The sequence below is a fragment of the Schistocerca gregaria genome, chromosome 11, assembly GCF_023897955.1.
Source record: "Schistocerca gregaria isolate iqSchGreg1 chromosome 11, iqSchGreg1.2, whole genome shotgun sequence".
Lineage (NCBI taxonomy): Eukaryota > Metazoa > Arthropoda > Insecta > Orthoptera > Acrididae > Schistocerca > Schistocerca gregaria.
The window spans coordinates 53916161-53934467 of NC_064930.1; the positions used below are offsets into that span (position 1 = coordinate 53916161).

Below are 18307 nucleotides of genomic sequence, written 5' to 3' on the forward strand. Positions count from 1 at the left end.
GGCAATAAGTGGTGAGAGTTCACGAACCTCTTGTCGATCTCTGTTCACGAGTTTGGGTATTCTGACATTGGCCTCTCAATATGTATATTCCTTACTGCCATTTCTTGTTACCAATATTAGTTTATTCCCAAAATTAAGCAGCTTTCACTCGGTTACTGTTGTTGTTGTTGTCTACAGTCCTGAGACTGGTTTGATGCAGCTCTCCATGCTACTCTATCCTGTGCAAGCTGCTTCATCTCCCAGTACCTACTACAACCTACATCCTTCTGAATCTGCTTAGTGTATTCATCTCTCGGTCTCCCTCTACGATTTTTACCCTCCACGCTGCCCTCCAATGCTAAATTTGTGATCCCTTGATGCCTCAAAACATGTCCTACCAACCGATCCCTTCTTCTAGTCAAGTTGTGCCACAAACTTCTCTTCTCCCCAATCCTATTCAATACCTCCTCATTAGTTACGTGATCTATCCACCTTATCTTCAGTATTCTTCTGTAGCACCACATTTCTAAAGCTTCTATTCTCTTCTTGTCCAAACTAGTAATCGTCCATGTTTCACTTCCATACATGGCTACACTCCAAACAAATACTTTCAGAAACAACTTCCTGATACATAAATCTATATTCGATGTTAACAAATTTCTCTTCTTCAGAAACGCTTTCCTTGCCATTGCCAGTCTACATTTTATATCCTCTCTACTTTGACCATCATCAGTTATTTTACTTCCTAAATAGCAAAACGCCTTTACTACTTTAAGTGTCTCATTTCCTAATCTAATTCCCTCAGCATCACCCGATTTAATTTGACTACATTCCATTATCCTCGTTTTGCTTTTGTTAATGTTCATCTTATATCCTCCTTTCAAGACACTGTCCATTCCGTTCAACTGCTCTTCCAAGTCCTTTGCCGTCTCTGACAGAATTACAATGTCATCGGCGAACCTCAAAGTTTTTACTTCGTCTCCATGAATACCTACTCCAAATTTTTCTTTTGTTTCCTTTAGTGCTTGCTCAATATACAGATTGAATAACATCAGGGAGAGGCTACAACCCTGTCTCACTCCTTTCCCAACCACTGCTTTGCTTTCATGCCCCTCGACTCTAATAACTGCCATCAGGTTTCTGTACAAATTGTACATAGCCTTTCGCTCCCTGTATTTAACCCCTGCTACCTTCAGAATTTGAAAGAGATTATTCCAGTCAACATTGTCAAAAGATTTCTCTAAGTCTACAAATGCTAGAAACGTAGGTTTGCCTTTTCTTAATCTTTCTTCTAAGATAAGTCGTAAGGTCAGTATTGCCTCACGTGTTCCAACATTTCGACGGAATCCAAACTGATCCTCCCCGAGGTCTGCATCTACCAGTTTTTCCATTCGTCTGTAAAGAATTCGCATTAGTATTTTGCAGCTGTGGCTTATTAAACTGATAGTTCGGTAATTTTCACATCTGTCAGCACCTGCTTTCTTTGGGATTGGAATTATTATATTCTTCTTGAAGTCTGAGGGTATTTCACCTGTGTCATACATCTTGCTCACCAGCTGGTAGAGTTTTGTCATGACTGGCTCTCCCAAGGCCGTCAGTAGTTCTAATGGAATGTTGTCTACTCCGGGGGCCTTGTTTCGACTCAGGTCTTTCAGTGCTCTGTCAAACTCTTCACGCAGTATTGTATCTCCCATTTCGTCTTCATCTACATCCTCTTCCATTTCCATAATATTGTCCTCAAGTAAATCACCCTTGTATAAACCTTCTATATACTCCTTCCACCTTTCTGCCTTCCCTTCTTTGCTTAGAACTGGGTTGCCATCTGAGCTCTTGATATTCATACACGTGGTTCTCTTCTCTCCAAAGGTCTCTTTAATTTTCCTGTAGGCAGTATCTATCTTACCCCTAGTGAGATAAGCTTCTACATCCTTACATTTGTCCTCTAGCCATCCCTGTTTAGCCATTTTGCACTTCCTGTCGATCTCATTTTTGAGACGTCTGTATTCCTTTTTGCCTGCTTCATTTACTGCATTTTTATATTTTCTCCTTTCATCAATTAAATTCAATATTTCTTCTGTTACCCAAGGATTTCTAGCAGCCCTCGTCTTTTTACCTACTTTATCCTCTGCTGCCTTCACTACTTCATCCCTCAGAGCTACCCATTCTTCTTCTACTGTATTTCTTTCCCCTATTCCTGTCAATTGTCCCCTTATGCTCTCCCTGAAACTCTGTACAACCTCTGGTTCTTTCAATTTATCCAGGTCCCATCTCCTTAATTTCCCACATTTTTGCAGTTTCTTCAGTTTTAATCGGTTACTACTCGGCAGAAATCAAACCTGCATTTCGATTGGACTTCCTTAACTCTTGTGCAAAAAGGTGTGCAGTACACTACTGCATCCATTTTCAATAAGCTGCCACTCGAACTCAAAAATCTTAACAGTAATCCACGGTTTCAAATTGAAACTCAAGTGTTCCTCATGGGTCACTCCTCCTATTCTGTCCAAGAGTTCCTTGAAAAATTAAGCTGATTCTTATTGTATTGCTGATAGTGTTTACTTAAACTTATGAACAGACTTTTTTCAGGTTCATTAAGATTTATTTTTATCTGTTATTACTTTTATGTAGTAATTTCATGTACTGATGCTTCCCATGACCTTGCAGATTTGCTCCTCAATTGGTCCTACGGAACTTGACATGTAAATAAATAAAGTTAATGTTGTTCAAAAAATTCCTGATTGTATGTAATTTTCCAAAATAAAATGTTACGGAATTCTCGTGTGTGCCCTTCCGCAGGCAATATATCTCGAAGTCGGATTTGTGCATATCGACTGTTTTGTGGGGACTAACTCTCATCGCATTCACTCGTTACTGCCGACAATACAAAGAAGGAATACTATTTGAAACACACGTGCATTTCTTTTTGCAATTTTTAAAGATTAATCTCAGAAATGACCCTGCCTAACCTCTACCACAAAGTATAGAGATCATGAGGGCATTCCAAATGTTCCTATTTTTCAGGTGGCCAGTGCTCTTCTTCGCAATCGAAATGCACAGGTCCAACTTTGACATATATCACGTGCAATAACTGCCACGTTTTTTTATTATTCGATCTTGCACATTTCGACACTTTTTATGCATATTTTAAGCTATTTATATTGCAAATAATCTGTCCTCTAGCTATAAATAAACAAAAGAGCTCTCTGAAACTGAAATAATTAAAACATGCAGTTACTTAGTGACTGAAAGTGTAAGGTTACAAACAGGTCTCCAAGTCAAATATCCCATACAGAATATCGTAAATGTTACTGTGTTCAATTCTACAGAATTCTTTTTTGACAAGATATTAAAAGCTGTTAAAAGAAGTACACCATTCCATCAAAAAATTATAGATATTTCAGTATTTCGACAGATAAAGTTTCGAGTATTAATCGTACAGTGAAGTACACACCTGTCTGCACGCTATCATTTTCGAAAAACCTCTTTTTCGTACCTAGAGCCGTTTACAAAATAAAAGAAGTTTCTACGAGAACACAATTCACATTAAGTGCAAACAGAACACTGGGTGCACTGCACCCAACCCTCCAGCAGATATAAAATCTACGCAATGCATTTTTACCTCCACAAAAAACTTAAAATTGTGAGCAGTAGTTCACAAAATTTGCCACACAGTAACAGAGACGAATAACTGAAAGAAAGTCAGTCCTTTATCGAGCAAAGATATTAGGCTGTAAGATACGAAAGAATCCATTTTTTTCACTGAATAGTTTTCTTAATATCGGACGACGAGTATTTCAAAGCGACCGACACGTCTGCTCACGAGCATTGCTGACAATTCGTGGAATGCTCCAGGAATATTCGGTACAGGAAAGCCGGACCGTGTGGCAAAACCAGTACACAGGTAGCGGGCGGAATGCGGTTTCTCGGCACAGATAGCAGTACGAGGTGACAATGGTACCACGGAACGCAGCGACCTCGTCTCTAGCAGACGGAGGGTTTTTGTTTCAGTTACTCCCCTGGCAGTGCGCGGCAGATGGAGTCGGTCAGCAAAACCCTGACATCACAGCAGGTTCTGTACAGAGTCCGAGAGGAACCCCCGAGTGCTCTGTTCCGTAGTCCTTCCAGTGATGTCAAAGACGAGTGCCACAGAAGTACCGAGTGTAGCAACTGATAGCCGGTACTGGTCAGTACGAGTCCAGCTCTTGCTCCTGACAGAAAAGCTAGTTTCAAATCATTACATCTGTCCAGAATAAATAAAAGTATTTGACAAAACCAAAATATGGAAAGGAAAAAAAAAATTTTTTTTACTTATCTGTGAATACAAATGATAAAAGTGGAGTAAATTTAACCTACTAATACCGCAATTGAGTTTCGTCCCACAAATTAACGACATAGTGGGTGCACAAACTGAAATGTAGCCAATCACTGAAAACATTTATTTTGCACCAATATTATTTTTTTGAAATGTACATTACAGTGACAGACTAATATGCAGCACAGCCCAGTGTCTGCGGTTAGGCTGGAAGATGATACCGACTGTGAGTTGGCCGAGTTTAATTATTTCCATGACGCATAATGATGCGATTCGATAACACGGAAAAAGACAGCATCCGAGGAATTCCCGAGGAGCGATAACTAATATGTGACATTTCAGTTCCTCTCATTTTGTAAACACGGAAAGCAACAGTTTGTGAAAAATGAGCACGGGTCCATAAAATTAGTATATCTAAATGATTTTAACTGGTAACAAGGCAGCCCTTTACATGCGTTGCCAATGTAGTCTAACTTTACCTTACATCAAATAGTATATACGGGCATTTCTTAAGGGAGATGCAGCTCCCTTCCTGTGCAATTAATACTTTTTAATAAACTGGTACCACACAGTTGTCGCACGAGTGAAATATAGTATAAAACTTGACCGGAACAAACTACCACGAGGCACTGCATAAGACTGTGACGTTCTTCAAAAAATGTTTCGACACAAAGTAGCAGGGAATATTAAAACAAATGACATCAGTAAATCTGCAAGTAAGTGTTTATTTCTATAGTTACTGAAATGCAATTTAGACCTGTAGCTTATTTACTGGACAAGGCAGAAAACGTGCCGCATACTGCAGCCAAGGGTTCATTTTTAGAGTTCTGGCGTTCACAGTGAGTAAAACGTCTCCACACGACGAGAAGTCACATTATTGGAAATGGAACAGTTATTTCATAAAAATCTATCACAGCCCTCACAAATCTGTGGGAGACACGATTGCAATTGCCACTTTCTGCGTGCCCAATCCAAACGGAGCCCGCGTACAAAAATTGAGGAAACAAACACGATAAGGTAACACAAACAGTGCACAAAGATCACAATACTGCTTGTAACTTGACAAAAAGTGCTGGCACTTATTTCATTTGTTAACTGAATAACTTCCTTTTTATTCACTTTGTAAATGAACTTAAAATGGAAGAGAGCGAGTTGTGGCAAAATGATATGGGCTAGGGAAAGGGGAGGGAGGGAGGAGTGGGGGGGGGAAGGAGGGGGGCAGGGGTAAGTGGCATATTTAAGGTTCTATCCTAATTATATTGAACTTATGAAAGAAAAGATAATAATACAGTAATAGCAATAACAGTGATGTCCTTAAACTGAACGACTTCAGATTTATTCCTCCGAAGAAATTAAAAGGCAATCTAAATGAAAAATTATCACATATTTCAGTCACTTTCTGTTCCCGTTTGTCCAGTCCACACACACGCACGGCAATACGCACAGGCGGATGCGCAACGCTGCACAGTCGGCCCCCTCGTCACTGTGATGTTTCGGGTGCCTGGCAGACGGGCAAACTCCGTCGCCGCCGCCTCACCGCCTCCCTGCCCCGCCCCGCCTGCGGGCCCGCCGGCTGGGGGAGCCGCGCCCGCGCTACGCCCCCATCGGCCGTCACTTCTTCTTCAGTTGGCTGCATATCCACTCCAGGCCCTGGTACAACCTGCAACAAGGCGCTCACCTACACGTCGTGCTCTTCCGGAAAGGGCTGTAAAATTAATGATTGAATTTTGTACAGTGCATATCTGCTACCAACTAATGACATACCCGTTACTACATATTCGTTATTCGTCACGTCGTGTTGTGTTACAGAATATTCTCTGTAACACGGACGTCTAACAGGCTTAGCGCGTCGGGTGTATAATTACGAGTTTGCTTTTAAAGTATATTATTAAATATCTACCAAAACTAATACAGAAATCAAATACTAAGCTGACAAAACGTAGCACGAGAAACAGGACTCTGGATATCTTTCGGAAACATTGAGACGGAGTTAGAAGACCAGCTACTAATAAACCACATACCAGTAAATGACAACAGTAAAAATAGTGAAACAATTTTAATACTGAAGAGAAATTGTTAAATGCACGTTAAATGAAAAAACTGCTCGGCAAGAAATAACTCGTGAAACGGTAAAGTCTCATAAACACACACGGTCCACACATAATAAAACGTGTATCGATCAAAACAAAAGTAATATACTATGAGGCATTGGTTCGGCCACAACAACGTACACAAGTGAAACACTCTTAAGAGTCACTAAAAAAAAATCATAAAAGAAGAGAGAAGAACAGCTAGATGTACACTGCTGGCCATTAAAACTGCTACATCATGAATACTATGTGCTACATACGCGAAATTTAACCGACAGGAAGATGATACTGTGATATGCAAATGATTAGCTTTTCGGAGCATTCACACAAGGCTGGCGCTGGTGGCGACACCTACAACGTGCTGCAACAAAGAAAGTTTCCAACTGATTTCTCATACACAAACAGCAGTTGACGGGCATTGCCTGGTGAAACATTGTTGTGATGCCTCGTGTAAAGAAAAGAAATGCATACCATCACATTTCCGAATTTGATAAAGGTCAGATTGTAACCCATCGGGATTGCGGTTTATCGTATAGACACATTGCTGCTCGCGTCGGTCGAGATCCAATGACTGTTAGCAGAATATGGAATCGGTGGGTCCAGGAGGGTAATACGGAACGCCATGCTGGATCCCAACGGCCTCGTATCACTAGGAGTCGAGATGACAGGCATCTTAACCGCACTGCTGTAACGGATCGTACATCCATGTCTCGATCCCTGAGTCAACAGATGGGGACGTTTGCAAGACAACAATCGTCTGCACGAACAGTTCGACGAAGTTTGCAGCAGCACAGACTATCAGCTCGAAGACCGTGGCTGCGGTTACCCTTGACGCTGCATCGCAGACAGGAGTGCCTGCGATGGTGTACTTAATGATGAACCTGGGTGCACGAATGGCAAAACATTTTTTTAATGAAACCAGGCTCCGTTTACAGCATCGTGATGGTCGCATCCGTGTTTGGCGATATTGCGGTGAACGCACATTGGAAGTGTGTATTCGTCATCACCATATTGGCGTATCACGTGGTGTGATGGTATGGGTTGCCATTGGTTACACGTCTCTGCAACCTCTTGTTCGCATTGACGGCATTTTGAAAAGTGGATGTGTTACGAATCGTGGCTCTACCCTTCATTCGATCCCTGCAAAACCCTACATTGCAGCATGACCGCATGTTGCAGGTCCTGTACGGGCCTTTCTGGATACTGAAAATGTTTGACTGCTGCCCTGACCAGCACATTCTCCAGATCTCTCACCAGTTTGAAAATGTCTGGTCAATGGTGGCCGAGCAACTGGCTCGTCACAATACGCCAGTCACTACACTATGGTATCGTGTTGAAGCTGCATGGGCAGCTGTACCTGTACACGCCATCCGAGCTCTGTCTGACTCAATGCCCAGGCGTATCGAGGCCGTTATTACGGCCAAAAGTGGTTGTTCTGGGTACTGATTTCTCAGGATCTGTGCAATCAAGTTGCGTGAAAATGTAATCACATGCCAGTTCTAGTATAATATATTTGTCCAATGAATACCCTTCTATCATCTGCATTTCTTCTTGGTGTATCAATTTTAATGGCCAGTAGTGTATAAAAAACATAAAAAAGGACAAAGGAGGATAGTTCTGCACAGGAAGCTGGAGCCTATTAAGGGTACTACACACAGCAAGAGGATTTCTCTCTTTGGCCACACAATGAGGACACTATAAATCTTATTGACAAGTTATCGTGCGGGCATTTGTAGGATTCCCCTTGATCGGTCAGGGATGCAGGACACAAAGGAAGCAGCTACGCTGATAGCAGTCTACTTGTGGAGTGCACACGAGAGTTTTTTTAGGTTAGGCTGCAGTTTGAAGTGCTCTGTCGAACACTCGCCATCTGCTGAGTATGCACAGGGATGTCTACGGATTCATTGCAGGCCTACAGACAGTTTGTCATGCAAAATACTTTTGAGCACGTTTTCTGGAAATTGTCTCGACCAGCTAACTCGGCAGCCCACACCTGACAAATATCTTAGACCTCTTAGCTACAGAGAGGCCACGCCTTATTGACGAGTCAGTATAGAAATGGGGATTAGTGATAGGGAAGCCATTATGGCAACTTTGATTAAGAAAGTTAATAAATCAGTCAAGATGGCTAGGAGTGTCTTTCTGCTAGCTAGAGCAGATAAGCAATTATTAGCATCTCACTTAGACAGTGAATTGGCATCACTTAGTTCCAGTAAGATGGACGTAGAGGAATTACAGGCAAAGTTTAAGCAGACTGTAAATCGTGGTCTGGAGAATTACGTGCCTAGTGAGTGGATAAATGACGGAAAAGAACACTGTGGTGTAATAACGAAATATGGAAAATGCCGAGAAAGCAGAGGCTGTTGCACTCTCAGTTGAAAAGGGAACACACAAATGACAGTTAGCAGAGAAGAGAGTGTCTGAAAAGATCTATGCATGAAGCATAAGGTAACTACCACAATCACACCTTAGCAAAATATTTCATCTTACGTGAAATTGCTAAGCAGTCCCTTGTCAACCAGTCTGATCTAGCAGTTGAAGATAGCAATACGAAAGTCGAACACTGAAATTTAACGTTAAGAAATCGTTCACACAGGAGGAGTGTACATAAGTACCATCATTTGACCATCGGACAGACTCCTGTATGGATGATACAGTAATAAGCGTACACGGTGTAAAAAAACAACTGAAAGATTTGAAAACAAATACACCAATAGGACTGAACAGAATCCCAGTTCTAAATTTACAAAGAGTATTCTACGGCATTGGCCCCTGACCTAGCTCGCATTTATTGTGAATCTCTCACCCAGCACAAAGCCCAGGTGACTCCAGTATGTTAGAAGGGTAAAAGAACAGACTCGCAAAATTACGAACCGATACCCCTGACTTTGGTTTGCTGCAGAATCTTTCTTGAGACTGAGGAGCTTATGTCCATGAATCAAGGCGGCTTTAGAATGCATCACTGTGCAAAGCAGCTTGCCCTTTTCTCACATGATATACAGTGAATATTCCATATTTTTAGAATTTCGGAAAGCATTTCACACGGTGCCCCATTGCAGGTTGTTAACAAAGGTACAAGCATACGGAATAGGTTCAAGATGTGCGAATGGTCGACAATTTCTTAGGTTGTAGAACCCGGCACGTTGTTAACAGTCACTGTTCAGAGACGAGGGTACTGTCAACAGTGGCCCACGGAAGTGTGATACAACAACTGTTGATCTCTACATACATAAATGATTTGGCCTGGAGGGCGGGCAGCAATCTTCTGCCATTTGCTGATGAGGTTTTGATGTAGAGTAAGGCATTGAAATTGAGTGATTGTAGGAAGGTACAAGACAACTTAGACAAAATTTCCAGTCAGTGCGATTAAAGTAACGGAGACCACATATACAATGCTGGTGGAACCTATTTTTCAATACTGCTCGCACGTTTGGGATCCGTATCAAGTCGGATCGAAGAAAGACATCGAAGCACTTCAGAGGCGGGCTACTGGATTTGTTACTGGCAGGTTCGAACAACACACAAGTCTTACAGAGTTGCTTCTGGAACTCAAATCTGAATTCCTGGAGGGAAGATGATGTTCTTTTTGAGAAACATTATTGAGAAAATTTGAAGAACCGGCATTTGAAGCTGACTGCCCAACGATTCTACTGCTGGCAACATATATTGCACGCAAGGACCACAAACTTAAGAGAAATTAGGGCTCATGCAGAGACATATAGTCAGTTGTGTTTCCCTCGTTTTATTTGCAAGTGGAACAGGAAAGGAAATTAATAGTAGCAGTAGTACCCTCCGCAACACACTGTACAATGTCTTGTAGAGTATCTACGCAGCTTTAGAGCAAGAAGTATAGTAGAGAAATTGTGGAACCTAAAACAGCAAGTACGATGGATCAAGGAAATTAGAGACAGACAGGTGCTGACAGATGTGAAAATTACCGAACTATCAGTTTAATAAGCCACGGCTGCAAAATACTAACGGGAATTCTTTACAGACGAATGGAAAAACTGGTAGATGCAGACCTCGGGGAGGATCAGTTTGGATTCCGTCGAAATGTTGGAACACGTGAGGCAATACTGACCTTACGACTTATCTTAGAAGAAAGATTAAGAAAAGGCAAACCTACGTTTCTAGCATTTGTAGACTTAGAGAAAGCTTTTGACAATGTTGACTGGAATACTCTTTTTCAAATTCTGAAGGTGGCAGGGGTAAAATACAGGGAGTGAAAGGCTATTTATAATTTGTACAGAAACCAGATGGCAGTAATAAGAGTCGAGGAGCATGAAAGGGAAGCAGTGGTTGGGAAAGGAGTGAGACAGGGTTGTAGCCTCTCCCCGATGTTATTCAATCTGTACATTGAGCAAGCAGTAAAGGAAACAAAAGAAAAATTTGGAGTAGGTATTAAAATTCATGGAGACGAAGTAAAAACTTTGAGGTTCACCGATGACATTGTAATTCTGTCAGAGACGGCAAAGGACTTGGAAGAGCAGTTGAACGGAATGGACAGTGTCTGAAAGGAGGATATAAGATGAACATTAACAAAAGCAAAACGAGGATAATGGAATGTAGTCAAATTAAATCGGGTGATGCTGAGGGAATTAGATTAGGAAATGAGACACAAAGTAGTAAAGGCGTTTTGCTATTTAGGAAGTAAAATAACTGATGATGGTCGAAGTAGAGATGATATAAAATGTAGACTGGCAATGGCAAGGAAAGCGTTTCTGAAGAAGAGAAATTTGTTAACATCAAGTATAGATTTAAGTGTCAGGAAGTCATTTCTGAAAGTATTTGTATGGATTGTAGCCATGTATGGAAGTGAAACATGGACGATAAATAGTTTGGACAAGAAGAGAATAGAAACTTTCAAAATGTGGTGCTACAGAAGAATACTGAAGATAAGGTGGATAGATCACGTAACTAATGAGGAGGTATTGAATAGGATTGGGGAGAAGAGAAGTTTGTGGCACAACTTGACTAGAAGAAGGGATCGGTTGGTAGGACATGTTTTGAGGCATCAAGGGATCACAAATTTAGCATTGGAGGGCAGCGTGGAGGGTAAAAATCGTAGAGGGAGACCGAGAGATGAGTACACTAAGCAGATTCAGAAGGATGTAGGTTGCAGTAGGTACTGGGAGATGAAGCAGCTTGCACAGGATAGAGTAGCATGGAGAGCTGCATCAAACCAGTCTCAGGACTGAAGACAACAACAACAACAACAACGTGGTATGATCTAGAAAACAAAATAGATGTAACCAAGAAACTGAAAGTTCAAGACAGAATAACAACAATATGGAAAGGATAAATTGCTTCTCACCACATAGATTGGGGAAGGGGAGGGGGGGAGGTTGGGCATCAGTGAGTAGTAGTTTCATGGAGGTCTGAAATTGTGTAATAAGATTGTCGGAAGTTGCTAAGTCATCCACAAATGCCGGATGAATACAATGTGGGTATTTGTGCGCTGTGAGTTGTGGCACCTCATAGTATATACACAGTTTCTAAGAGTAACACGTGTCTCACTGTGTTAAACCACTAACATGAGATTATACCTATTGATGAGCAGACTGTAACAGCCATTTTAATTTTGAAATTTCAACAATTATACGAAATAATAGCTGTTACCCACAGTTGAGCTGGAGTATCAATAGTTTTGTTATGACGATGTGGGGTTAGTGATTAACTTATTTTATGTGCCATAACACCAGCTGCCCTTACATGTCGGTCTGTTTAGGTAAGCAGAGCTCTAAACAGTTAAGTCTGAAATGACAAACTTTCTTAATGCAGTTTTTAGTTTTTACGATTACTCACTCCGGGCTACCTCGCACCGTGTCACCAATCGTCCCCTCGATCATTTCCCAGATGCCTCAGCCAGAACATTACGATCACTGACCTACTGCAGATACGAACCTGTACGAGTACAGCAGAGTCACCTGGCGAGGAACGACTGCCAGTCGGACACACGGCAGTGCACTCAGTACCGGTGAGCGTGCCGTCTGTGTGGACGGCGGGGAAGGTGCGCGACCCGTCCGAGTTGCGCCGAGGGCAGATCGCGTCGGCACAGAGGCTTGGCTCTGGCATTTCTGAAACTGTGGGCTTTGTCGGGAGTTCGAGCAGTACAGTCTCGAGTGTCTCGAAAACGGAATGAAAATGTGTCCAGATGTGGGGTCGGACAGCTACCCCTCGTTAAAGGTGTCGGACGTCGTACGGTAGGCAGACCGGAAAATGGGACGGGCAGCAAACTGCGACCTGACGTCGGACACTATTGCTCGGCAGAGTACGAGTGCCTCCGACCACACAGTGCACCGATAACCCCAAACGGTGTACTTCCACAGCCGAAGACCTGTGTACTTGCTGATGTCGACACCCCAAAATCGCAACTATGACTGAAATGGGCACGTGACTGTCAGCACAGTGGTAGAGAGTTGCACAGCCGAACAATTTCACACTTCCTCCACCACGGGCACGATCCTGTCATCTACCAGGGAAACGGCCCCTCTGCACCTGTACTGTGGGATGGAGACAGTCTGGGGGTGGCCCATTTCACCCCGGGGGCATCTGTGGCTCTACTGGAGCTAGTGCAAAGCAGTGCGACGGCCGAGGAGTACGAGACTGGTCGCAGACCGCGTACGCCCCTTCGTGTCGATCCAGTTTCCCCGATGGCAGCGGCATTTTTCTCGGTGAGGTAACACGCCGTGTCACGAGGACAGGACTGTGACGGAGTGGTTCGAGGAATACAGTGGTGAGTTCCAATTGAATCTGATTGAGCACATCTGGGATGCGATCGAACGTGGTGTCAGAACTCATAAACGCCCTCCCGGGTATTTACGGGGATTAGGTGTGTGTGTGTGTGTGTGTGTGTGTGTGTGTGTGTGTGTGTGTGTGTGTGTGTGTGTGTGTGATGGTGCCAACTCCCTGACCTACCGTGGACTCTCACTTTTATCCGTGCCAACAGTGGAAATACCAGCTATCGGGTAGGTGTTCATAATGCTCTGGCTGATCAGTCTACAGGGATGACAACCTTTAGAGGTGCACCAAAATATACGGAATCAAAACATGGAAAAATAAAATCATAGATTGCTAGACAATACAAAGATGAGACATCGAATTGCAGACAGGCACTATGCAAAGACTGATATGTACAAGCTTTTGGCAAAAGCAGTCATCAGAAAGTGAACAACCACACCTCACACACACGACCACTACCTACAGTCGCTCCAGTCAGAAATCAACTGAATTGTACCGAACGGGAGTGACAAATCGTAGTGTGGCGGGGAAAGATGGGGGACGATGGGATACGTGCAGGACAGAAGGAAGGAATAGGCGCTGTTGCCAGAGTGTGCAGCGACTAGATCGATCGATTAATCGAAAGAGTTTACAGGACCGAGCGCCGAAGTCACCAGTCCCGTGATTCCAAAGTTAATCATAGAACAAAGAGAGACCACTAAAAGGGATAAAAGGTTAGATCAAAAAACTGTAAAGAACAGCGGTCTCACCACGAGGGAGTGGTCGCGGTACAAGATTACAGGTCGGGATTAATCTATGAAGTCTTGAATATCTTATTTGTATCTGTCAGTTGGTATGGAGAAATTGAGATCTTGAGCATTTCTTTATATAGTTCTGCATGATTAAATCCCGGCACTGTGCAAAGGTGTTATTTAGTTACATGCGATTTTTCTGATTACCATTAAAATATAATAACGATAAATGTTTGAGGTCATTTGGAATAATATTTTAGTAACTATGTAGATGATGTGACGCCATTCTTTTACTCTTGGGGGGGTTGGGGGGGGGGGGGGGTGTTAATTGTGCGTTTATGAATGGTCAGTGTCGGGATCAATGATTATGATTTGAGAAATAATTAATTTGACAAAGTTCAATTGTACACAATCGTGTAGGGGGAATTATGACCTTGTAATTGATTGTAGATGTATGCAGGTCAATTTTGTGACAGGCCAATAAGCATCGTGAGTGTGTCACAGTGTCAAGACTGCTTTCATGCCGCTGACTGCTTTAAACTCGCAAAAATACAATTCACGCGAATTCTTAATTATCGCAAAAGGGGAGAATATTTTATGGTTATCCCACTGTTGATGGGCCATGTAAGTTTAGATAGAAAGATCAATTTCAAAATTGAATAAAAATCCTGTTGATCGAAGTAGCCTAGCATTCCGAAAGGTCATACATGGTTATCAGCAGAAACAGTGTACTATTTTTCATGCACACGTTTACACTCTACATCGAGGTGTGGGTGATTTGTGGGTGCGAAATAAACATTTGAAAGCTTGTGATTGAATAAAAGGAAAGATATATAGAAGTTTATTCATACATTTTGTTATTTCACAAACAGTGATATTTTATTATAGTGGTGCAGAGCCTTATGTATTATTAATGTTGTGACAGACTGGTCATAAGTGCTCTCGTTACTAGTCGAGTTTAGGGCCTGATTAAGAGTAGCTGGTTCTTAGAGTCTCCAAGATTAAGTGATGAATAAAATCACACTTAAATAATGGTGCATCAAAACCCACTATCTTTTTACTATATTAAGCTATTCTGGAATCAGGTGGTAACGTCGCCGTGTAGTTGTGTGTTGTTGACAACAAATAGGTAAACACAAACATAAACATTTCTCACGCTCCGATATCGACGAGGGAAAGAAGAGACGATGACGACATGCACGTATACATACACAAACGGTATACGTGGCGCCTTACAATATGACACAACAACGTCACGGTATAGCGGGGTCCGAGACTGAGAAAATGTGAAAAGAGGCCCCAACCACAACTTACTGCCCCCGGCACAGGAGTAAAGCAAAGCCTTATACCTGGAAATAGAAACAACTTTCACAGAAGAAACTGAGGACTAGTGCAACTGTCTGTGAATCGTCTGCTAATACTAAAATTAAGAAACCTGGAAGACTAAACTTTGCACAAAGGGGCAAAAGAAAGGAGCATTCCACCAATATGTGGGATACTGTCAGTCTGGTACCACAGCCACATTGTGGGGTGAGTTTGTTACGCGGGAGGAAGCCCGATACGACCAGTGAGTAGACGGCACGAGACAGTGGACTTCTCCTATGAGGAGGGGAAGCAAGAGCGCCACACTGCAGTGGACTCCTTGACTGAGCAGAGTTTATTACTGAGAGCAGTAGCGCACCAGACGTCATTCCACTTTTGGGTAAAAAGAGATACGTCATAGATCTGCATATCTGTACCTGGAGGTACAAAAGGGAACGGAGGGTAAATATCGGCTTCTCTAGCCTAACAGTCAGCCATTTCGCTCCCTGGGACACCCACACAACTCGGGTCCCAGAGCGAGATAACCGAACATCTGGCACTGCCGAGGTAGAAGAAAAGGACACGGACGGCAGAGATCGAAGGCTGACGAGAGCAGCATCAGTTGATTGCCTGTAGACTGCTTATCGAGTCAGTATATATTTAAACACAGTGGAGGGAGGCCGGAGTAATAAAATGTAGTGCCCAGGCAACGGTTAGCAGCTCTGCTGTGAACACACTACAAGATCCCAGAAATAAACTGTGTTCTAAGCCAGTAGGAGCGTATCCCGCTTCATCTACCATTTTAGAACCGTCAGTGTAGAAGATAGTAGCACCCTGGAACTCTGCAAGGACGGAATGTACGAGACGCCAGAAGACTGTAGGGACGACACAGACCTCGGCACCATGGAATAGGTCAACCCTAATCCGTGATACAGGCACCAGCCGAGGGGAGGTACGGGGTGTATTCTAGTGAGTGGAGACGGTGATCCAGACAGATAAAAGTGAGATGCAGTCTAACCGAAAATCCCACCAGTGGGCAGTGATTAGGAGGGAGACATCCCTCGCTTGCAAAGAGGACAAAGTACGAGGGACTTTCAGGGAATTTGCAGACAGCAGTACGTAAGAAACCAGGAGTTGGCTCCGTCATATCTGCGGAGAGTGAATCCCCACACCTGCGAGGAGACTCGACGGGACTAGTGCGAAAGCCACCGATAGCCAGATGCACCCCACAGTGGCAGTGGAAAGAGCTGCCAAGCCGTAAACCTGTCTACCAAAATCTAGCCCGGACGAGACAAGAACGCAGTACAGGAGCAGAAGAGTCATGCGGTCTGCACCCTGAAATGTGCGGGCCAGGAGCAAGCGTTAAGCTTCTGTGTGCATGGTGTAGTCTTCAGGTGGGGAATATGGGTCAGCCACGTCAGCTTTTTATCAGAAATAAAGCCCAAAAAATGGAACTGTGCTATGAAATATGCTCACTATTTTTATATATTGAATTTAGCATATTTTGTGACAGTACTCACTTTTCTGTGGATGTTTATAAGATGATATTTGACTTATTTGTGTTGGCTTCAGTCGTATAGTGAAAGTATGCTGCTTCGTTGGCTGCGGAAATGTCCCAGTTCAATGCGTTTGTCTCATTTTTGGTGCTTCACATACCATTTTTCCGAATGTGCTTCCTTCTTGATGTTTATATAAAAAAGTAGTAGAATAACTCATATTAGCTGGTCACTTGCAAAATATTATAACGGGGACCTGTACGTTGTTCCACCGTCACACACCGAGTGTTCACTACTGACTGACTACAGTCAAAGACGACTCCAGCGTCAAAGACATTTCACACGACACATAAGCTTCAACTTGTAACCAGTCTCTTTGATATTATTTGTCACGTCTACTAATATTAATCAATATAATCTTTAACATATAAGCAAATTAGCATAAAATAAGGCAAATTACAATTCACAAAAAAATATTCTGACAAAAATATAAGAAAACATTTAGAACCTCCCTCATTAGATTTGGTATCGACAAATCCGGTAGAAAATAACATCTCCCAGATCCATCACAGCTACAATATCGAGGAGCCAGTCATCTAAATAAAGTTCCAGATTGAGGCCTACTGTGGGTTGTTGACAAAAATTCACAAACCACGTTTTTGAGGATGAAAAGCTGAGGGAGATGGTGACTTCGAGCCAGTGCTCGGCCGACGGTGCCAGTGGGGACTGCACCAGATGCAAACATCGTCGACATACAGTAACGGTGTGACCGGAGGTTACAAGCCTACTGGTGGCTATGAGGAAGAGTGCAACACTTAATACAGAACGCTGTGGGATACTGTTCTCTCGAATACGAGAGATACAGAGTGAAGTACAAACTCTAACCACCCGGAAGAACCGGTGGGATAAAAACTCACAAATAAAAATCAGAAGGGGATCGTGAATGCTGCAGTGATGTAAGGTAACTAAAATGTGGTTGCGCCAAACTGTGTCGTATGCCTTACGTAGGTCAGAGAAGACAGTAACACAGAGCCGGAGGTCAGTAAAGACCTGTCGGATTGCAGTTTCCGATCTGAGTAAGTGGTCAGTTACAGTTTGTCCTTTCGGAAGCTACACCGATATGGCAACCGAAGGGCCCGATGCTCGAGTACCCGAGATAATCGGAAGCTACCTGTCGTCTCTAGTGGTTCACAAACTACGATCGTCAGGCTAACTGGGTGGCACCTGTCTAGAGACACTGGATTCTTCCCCGCCTTAAGGATGGGGACAACTATACTGTCTCGCCATTGCGAGGGAAATCACCTGTGAGCCAAAGGCGGTTGAAGACCCCGAGTAGACATTTGTAACATCCAAGTATCGGATCATCTGGTTGTGGATAGAATCCGGGCCTGGGGCCGTGTCAGGTGAAGAAGGAAAAGCCTGCAAGAATTCCCGTTCAGTGAAGGATTCGTAATAGGGTTCAGCTTGGCGAGGGTTGAAACGGGGGGGGGGGGGGGTGTCTGTTCAACTCGGTGTTTCTGCTGGAGAAAGGTAGCAGGATAGAAAGAGGACACCAATGCCATCACAAAGCGCATCGCGAGGACCGACGGAACAGTAGACAGAGCACCTCGGAGGATAAGGCCACAGACAGTCGACTGTCGCCAGCAGCCGAGAAGGCAG

At 43.2% G+C, this 18307-nt stretch overlaps 1 protein-coding gene across 1 annotated transcript in view; it reads right to left on the reverse strand.

Moving 5' to 3' along the window:
• Window positions 1-4993: 4993 nt before the first annotated feature.
• Window positions 4994-18307, reverse strand: part of LOC126295281 (ADP-ribosylation factor-like protein 5B) — a 40031-nt gene continuing 26717 nt past the window's right edge. Inside the window, exon 4 of the mRNA XM_049987710.1 lies at window positions 4994-5948. Coding sequence (XP_049843667.1) covers window positions 5900-5948 — 49 coding nt within the window. The 3' untranslated portion in view covers window positions 4994-5899. The remainder of the gene's footprint in view (window positions 5949-18307) is intronic.